The sequence below is a fragment of the Ranitomeya imitator genome, chromosome 1 (assembly GCF_032444005.1).
Source record: "Ranitomeya imitator isolate aRanImi1 chromosome 1, aRanImi1.pri, whole genome shotgun sequence".
Lineage (NCBI taxonomy): Eukaryota > Metazoa > Chordata > Amphibia > Anura > Dendrobatidae > Ranitomeya > Ranitomeya imitator.
The window spans coordinates 1124270707-1124278733 of record NC_091282.1 but is presented as its reverse complement, the minus strand read 5'-3'; the positions used below and the strand labels follow the sequence as shown (position 1 = coordinate 1124278733).

The following is an 8027-nucleotide window of genomic DNA, read 5'->3' as shown; positions in this document are numbered from 1 at the left end:
GAAAATATTTATGGCATCAGGAGGAAAGAAATGTAAATTGCGGTTGGGAAAGGGTTAATCCCTCATCAGTAATTGCGCGGCTTGGTGTGCGGACTGCGGAGATGTTGGCAGAGCACACAGTCACGGTCTCTTCTCTTCGGTGTCACTGTGTGCGTGGATGAATAAAGTTTTCTGGTTTTGAATGTGTGTCTTCCTCTCGCAAGGGCTTTCTGGGAGATGTAGTCCCATTGCTGTGTCCTTCCTTCCCCGGCCCTGGTGACTGGGAGCGGCAGGAGAGCCGAGGAGAGTGCGCGGTGACGGCGGAGGGGCCGCGGTGGTTTCCGGTGAGTGGCGGCGGCTCCGTTCTTTGTGTATGGTCCGGGCTGCGGGATATCCGTGTTTATACACCCGGGGTCGTATTAGCAGATAAAGGGGATTTGTTAGTGAAACCTCTCCGTACACTGATGTGTGTAAAGCAGCCAAATGGCTGATCTGTGTGGTGATAGCTGCCAGTCTGTGGTGATGGTGATAGCTGCCAGTCTCTGGTGATGGTGATAGCTGTCAGCCTGTGGTGATGGTGCTGATAGCTGCCAGTCTGTGGTGATGGTGATAGCTGTCAGCCTGTGGTGATGGTGCTGATAGCTGCCAGTCTGTGGTGATGGTGATAGCTGCCAGTCTGTGGTGATGGTGATAGCTGCCAGTTTGTGGTGATGGTGATAGCTGTCAGCCTGTGGTGATGGTGCTGATAGCTGTCAGCCTGTGGTGATAGCTGCCGGCCTATGGTGGTAGCTGTCAGCCTGTGGTGATGGTGGTGATAGCTGTCAGCCTGTGGTGATGGTGGTGGTAGCTGTCAGCCTGTGGTGATGGTGGTGGTAGCTGTCAGCCTGTGGTGATGGTGGTGGTAGCTGTCAGCCTGTGGTGATGGTGGTGGTAGCTGTCAGCCTGTGGTGATGGTGGTGGTAGCTGTCAGCCTGTGGTGATGGTGGTGGTAGCTGTCAGCCTGTGGTGATGGTGGTGGTAGCTGCCGGCCTGTGGTGATGGTGCTGATAGCTGTCGGCCTGTGGTGATGGTGGTAGCTGCCGGCCTGTGGTGATAGCTGCCGGCCTGTGGTGATAGCTGTCAGCCTGTGGTGATGGTGGTAGCTGCCGGCCTGTGGTGATAGCTGTTGGCCTGTGGTGATGGTGGTGGTAGCTGTCGGCCTGTGGTGATGGTGGTGGTAGCTGTCAGCCTGTGGTGATGGTGGTGGTAGCTGTCAGCCTGTGGTGATGGTGGTGGTAGCTGTCAGCCTGTGGTGATGGTGGTGGTAGCTGTCAGCCTGTGGTGATGGTGGTAGCTGCCGGCCTGTGGTGATAGCTGTTGGCCTGTGGTGATGGTGGTGGTAGCTGCCGGCCTGTGGTGATGGTGCTGATAGCTGTCAGCCTGTGGTGATGGTGGTAGCTGCCGGCCTGTGGTGATAGCTGCCGGCCTGTGGTGATAGCTGTCAGCCTGTGGTGATGGTGGTAGCTGCCGGCCTGTGGTGATAGCTGTTGGCCTGTGGTGATGGTGGTGGTAGCTGCCGGCCTGTGGTGATGGTGGTAGCTGCCGGCATGTGGTGATAGCTGTTGGCCTGTGGTGATGGTGCTGATAGCTGTCAGCCTGTGGTGATGGTGGTAGCTGCCGGCATGTGGTGATAGCTGCCGGCCTGTGGTGATAGCTGTCAGCCTGTGGTGATGGTGGTAGCTGCCGGCCTGTGGTGATAGCTGCCGGCCTGTGGTGATAGCTGTCAGCCTGTGGTGATGGTGGTAGCTGCCGGCCTGTGGTGATAGCTGCCGGCCTGTGGTGGTAGCTGTCGGCCTGTGGTGATGGTGGTAGCTGCCGGCCTGTGGTGATAGCTGTCGGCCTGTGGTGATGGTGGTGGTAGCTGTCGGCCTGTGGTGATGGTGGTGGTAGCTGTCGGCCTGTGGTGATGGTGGTAGCTGCCGGCCTGTGGTGATAGCTGCCGGCCTGTGGTGATGGTGGTGGTAGCTGCCGGCCTGTGGTGATGGTGGTGGTAGCTGCCGGCCTGTGGTGATAGCTGTCGGCCTGTGGTGATGGTGGTGGTAGCTGTCGGCCTGTGGTGATGGTGGTGGTAGCTGTCGGCCTGTGGTGATGGTGGTAGCTGCCGGCCTGTGGTGATAGCTGCCGGCCTGTGGTGATGGTGGTGGTAGCTGCCGGCCTGTGGTGATGGTGGTGGTAGCTGTCAGCCTGTGGTGATGGTGGTGGTAGCTGACGGCCTGTGGTGATGGTGCTGATAGCTGTCAGCCTGTGGTGATGGTGGTAGCTGCCGGCCTGTGGTGATAGCTGCCGGCCTGTGGTGATAGCTGCCGGCCTGTGGTGATGGTGGTGGTAGCTGCCGGCCTGTGGTGATGGTGGTGGTAGCTGCCGGCCTGTGGTGATGGTGGTGGTAGCTGCCGGCCTGTGGTGATGGTGGTGGTAGCTGCCGGCCTGTGGTGATAGCTGCCAGCCTGTGGTGATGGTGGTGGTAGCTGCCGGCCTGTGGTGATGGTGGTGATAGCTGCCGGCCTGTGGTGATGGTAGCTGTCTAACAGCCATTAGACATGCAGGCACAGGGACTCAAAACATATTTTTCGAGCACGCTGAAGACGCTTGGTTAGCACCCAAGCATGCTCAGATAACACCTTATCCGAGCTCGTTGGCTCATCACTAGTCTTCAGCTGTTCCTGGCGCTGCTCTGGTCCCGCATCGCCATCTTGTGACTGCAACTTCTGACAGACCAGGATTAGCGGTCACAAGCTCTCAGCGCCATCCTCATAGACTTACATTGAGTAATGACTTTCGGATCACATATCTAGAGATGAGAGCGCATCGTCGGCTGCCTCCTTGTACGGCAAGCTATAGTGCTTACTGAAGAAGCTGCATCAGGACCCCGAATCCCTGGAGCGCTCCCGATGATCAGCTGTTGGGCGCCGCAGCTGCATGGCAGTCACAACAAACAGGCTCTCTCCATGCATGTGTTGCCGAATAAGACGGAGCTGACGATGTTCGCTCATCTCTACACATAACAAACACCGGAGCGATCTGCAGCTCACATGCTGCTAAAGACTAAGCAAAATGGCTCCAAAAAGAAGAAGATGGCGGCTGCTAAGTAGAAGACTAAGTACAAAAAAGCAGGCCCACCATGATGATGCAGCCTCCCAGACAAGTGGGTGCATGGCTGCCCGATCACTCCCAGGACTATATTATAGGTGTGATCTACCCTGGAGATCGGTGGAGTCGGACACCCATCAGCTGATATCTGTTCCTGCAGCAGCAGAAGGATGGAAGCAACGAGCACCGCAGCTCCATACATTGTTTAGCATCTGTTGACAAGTCCTTGCACTTTGTCTGCTATTCATTTATGACAACCTTTTTGCTTTTACCTTCTTTTGACAACCATGTGTGCCATCCATGTGTGCAGGTTATCAGTTTGGTGTAGATAAAAAATAGCCACTTGTACTGGATCCTTCATTTCGATCCTTGCTTCTGTTTTTAGTTTCTTTTTTTTCCCTTGACTTATTTTGCCTCCAATGTGTTTAGACTCTTTTTCTCATACTAGGGTGACATCGATGTGAATTCAGCAGCAGGAAGATGACTGCCATTAAGCATGCCCTGCAGAGGGATATATTCACCCCGAATGATGAGCGTCTTCTGAGTATTGTCAATGTCTGCAAAGCTGGGAAAAAGAAGAAAAACTGCTTCCTTTGTGCCACCGGTAAGTTAACGGAGGATGCGGCATCTTCTAGGTAGCGCAAGTGGCCGGGTCATGTTCTCATTTTGCACAGATAACTGAAAATACAGAATAAACAACAACCACAAGACGGATTTCATCACCCAGGTATCAGTGTAATCAGTATAACGGCGCCGACCTGGTATTGTCTGTAGGTTATTGATCAGAATACTGCTGACAGGTTCCCTTTTAAGATATATCACCATGACCCAAACTTCTTGTGCAAATTTTTGGAGCAAATTACGCCAACTAATAGATGGATGGTGTGAGGCTGGCGCTGTTGTATGGGGGTGCCTGACACTGTTATTTGGGCCACTGTGTGGCTGCGTTTCTAACTATTATTATTATAGCGCCATTTATTCCATGGCGCTTTACATGTGAGGAGGGGTATACATAATAAAAACAGGTACAATAATCTTGACCAATACAAATCACAACTGGTACAGGAGGACTCCCAAAAACTATAGTGGCAATAACTGATGTGTGGCCATTTTGTCTCCTCTTTGGAGTTTGGGGAACAGGGAAGCTGAGGAACTCCATTGTCCTGATAAGTGTCGGTCCTGGAACGCGAATAACCACCCGTCAGACAATTCAGCATAAACTGCCCTTGCCCTTATAATCAAAATGTGTGAGATGGGAAACGGCCTTGAGATTTTTACAGTGTGAATATGGCTCTCAGACCTGAAAGTTGTGACATTTTGATGTAATGCGTTTCATCATGGTAGTTAAAGGGAAGGTGCGACCAGTTTTCTTATAGTCTGTTTTTTTTGTAAAATTACTGTAAGCTTAAAATAGTAATTACAATGTATTAATGATTAATGCAATGTTTGCAAACATTTTTGTATGAAAAATATTATATATTTTCTTACAAATATATATACACTAAATAAAATAAAGGGAACACTAAAATCCCACTTCCTAGATATCCCTGAATGAAATATTTCAGTTGCAAATCTTTATTTATTACATAGTGGAATGTGTTGAGACCAACAAAGCATAGAAATGATCAATGTAAATCAAAATGAATATCCCATGGAGGTCTGGATTTGGAATGATGCTCAAAATCAAAGTGTAAAATCAAATTTCAGTCTGATCCAACTTAAGTGGAAATGCCTCAAGACAAGGAAATGATGCTCAGTAGTGTGTGGCCTCCACGTGCCTGTATGACCTCCATATAACGCCTGGGCATGCTCCTGATGAAGCGGCGGATGATCTCCTGAGGAATCTCCTCCCAGACCTGGACTAAAGCATCCGCCAACTCCTGGACAGTCTGTGGTGCAACGTGACATTGGTGGATGGTACGAGACATGATGTCCCAGATGTGTTCAATCGGATTCAGGTCTGGGGAATGGGCGAGCCAGTCCATAGCTTCAATGCCTTCATCTTACAGGAATTGCTGGCACACTCCAGCCACATGAGGTCTGGCATTGTCCTGCATTAGGAGGAACCCAGGGCCAACTGCACCAGCATATGGTCTCACAAGGGGTCTGAGGATCTCATCTCGGTACCTAATGGCAGTCAGGCTACATCTGGCGAGCACATGGAGGGCTGTGCGGTCCTCCAAAGAAATGCCACCCCACACCATTACTGACCCACTGCCAAATCGGTCATGCTGAAGGATGTTGCAGGCCGCAGATTGCTCTCCACAGCGTCTCCAGACTCGTGTGAACCTGCTTTCATCTGTGAAGAGCACAGGGCGCCAATGGCGAATGTGCCAATCCTGGTGTTCTGTGGCAAATGCCAAGCGTTCTGCATGGTATTGGGCTGTGAGCGCAATCCTTATCTGTGGACGTCGGGCACTCAGACCATACTCATGGAGTCTGTTTCTAACCGTTTGTGCAGACACATGCACATTTGTGGCCTGCTGGAGGTCATTTTGCAGGGCTCTGGCAGTGCTCCTCCTGTTCCGCCTTGCACAAAGGCTGAGGTAGCGGTCATGCTGCTGGGTTGTTATCCTCCTACGGCCCCCTACACGTCTCCTGGTGTACTGGCCTGTCTCCTGGTAGCGCGTCCAGCCTCTGGACCTTACGCTGACAGACACAACAAACCTTCTTGCCACAGCTCGCATTGATGTGCCATCCTGGATGAGCTGCACTACCTGAGCCACTTGTGTGGGTTGTAGAGTACGTCTCATGCCACCACGAGTGAGAGAGCACAACCAACATTCAACAGTGACCAAAACATCAGCCAGAAAGCATTGATAGATGGGTTCGGCGTCTGTCTGTTATCTCCTATGACCATGGGGTGCCGTATTATGACACTGATAGTGTCGTGCTGCTACTGTGAATGCAAGATGTCAACCTTCAGTGCCTTCTTTGAACTCCTATAACACACGAAATATGTTTCAAATGCATTCAAAACTTGGTTATAACAGCATGTTATGCTACATTACATTGATTTATTAATGATCTGCAAATGTGGTACCTTCTCTTTAATGATGCCCCTCTATTTACCCAGTGACAACAGAGTGGCCGGCACACGTCAGAGTGGTGAAGGTGAAGAAGTCTGATAAAGGGGACTTCTACAAGACGCAGACGGCATGGTTACTCAAAGACTTGTCTATGGTGGATGCCAAGGATGCTCTTAAAGTAAGTGACGTGTGATATGCTGGAATAGAAGGTGTAGGGGATCCCCACTCTGTGGACGGGGATCACTCATTCGGCTGGTTGTTGAGGATTTTACCGGAACATTCAAGGTTAAAAAAAAACTTTCGGTATATTAGAACACAGCATAAATCACGTATTCAGGAACTTCCTAAAATGAAGCCTCGTGTACTGTCCGGCAATCATTCGACTTTATAGTGCCTGCGGTCTCCTCCGGACCCTGGTGTGCTTACTAGGGGTTGCCGTCTGTTGACTGTCAGCGACTGCACAGGTTCCCGGATGCCTCTTATCTTTAAAAGCAACCTACAAACGTTTCTCGCTGACCCCGGTCAGTGTCACCCACGGTTGCCACGCTATCCTCTACGGAGGTATATCACAGGCCTCCTCATTCTGGCTCAAGCTAGCACACTGCCCCCTTGCCAAACACACAGGCGCCATTTTGTGTGTTGAGAGACACCCATTGGGTGGGTTGTGTAGGTGACTGGACCCACCCATCTACTCAGTCACCTGGAAGCCTGCCCAACATATAATCAACCCTTCTACTATATAACTGTCTAAGGGTCACTTCCGTCTTTCTGTCTGTCCTTCTGTCTGTCTTTCTGTCACGGATATTCATTGGTCGTGGCCTCTGTCTATCATGGAAATCCAAGTCGCTGATTGGTCGCGGCAAAACAGCCACGACCAATCAGCGACGGGCACAGTCCGGAAGAAAATGGTTGCTCCTTACTCCCCGCAGTCAGTGCCCGGCGCCCGCATACTCTCCTCCAGTCACCGCTCACACAGGGTTAATGCCGGCGGTAACGGACCGCATTATGCCGTGGGTAACGCACTCCGTAACTGCTGCTGTTAACCCTGTGTGTCCCCAACTTTTTACCATTGATGCTGGCTATGCGGCATCAATAGTAAAAAAAAATGTAATGTTAAAAATAATAAAAAACAAAAAACCTGCTTTTCTCACCCTCCGTAGTCCGCCGAGCCGCTCGCGCCTGCCGCCATCTTCCGTTCCCGGCAATGCATTGCGAAATTACCCAGAAGACTCGGCGGTCTTGCTGGCCTGTGCTGTATACTATGTGGCTGCTATATACATACATAAATGCATATTCTAGAATACCCGATGCGTTAGAATCAGGCCACCATCTAGTAGCAGTATAACTGTGAAGTCAAACAAGCTCAGGCTTCCATCACAGAGGCCACCCACCTATGTGATACATACCGTCCATTAACCACATGACCAGTCGCCATACCACAGAGGGAATACACTTCTTCATCTAGAATTACAAATAAACCATTCTGGGACTAGTGAGATCAATGGGGTTTCCCATGAACAAAGTTGATTTTAATGAATAGATCTTGGAAGAATAATAATTTCCTCAATAGGTTGTATTTAAATAAAATGTTCCTGTGCTGAGATAATCTTATAAATGTGCCCCTGCTGTGTACTGTGTAATGGCCGTGTCTGACCCTGCAGGAATATGCTCAGATCATACCACAGCTCCTGAGCAGGGGAGAGCAAAAGAGTATACAGACATTACAACACGGGGATCACATATGATTCTTTCTTTAAAGTAAAACATTGCTTAAAGACAGTCAGGGAAATGTTTTATCTCACAAATAGAATCCTCTGCGATCCCGTGCTGTAACGCCTGTATCTTCTCTTTTGCTTTCTCCCCTGCCCAGGAGCTGTGGTATGATCAGACCGT

At 50.6% G+C, this 8027-nt stretch overlaps 1 protein-coding gene across 2 annotated transcripts in view; it reads left to right on the top strand.

Moving 5' to 3' along the window:
- Positions 1 to 202: 202 nt before the first annotated feature.
- EXOC1 (exocyst complex component 1) overlaps positions 203 to 8027 on the top strand; it is a 99972-nt gene continuing 92147 nt past the window's right edge. For both annotated transcript variants that reach the window (XM_069744452.1, XM_069744451.1), the window contains exons 1-3: positions 203 to 323; positions 3554 to 3709; positions 6182 to 6312. In XM_069744452.1, the coding sequence (XP_069600553.1) occupies positions 3586 to 3709; positions 6182 to 6312 (255 nt within the window). In that variant the 5' untranslated portion in view covers positions 203 to 323; positions 3554 to 3585. The remainder of the gene's footprint in view (positions 324 to 3553; positions 3710 to 6181; positions 6313 to 8027) is intronic.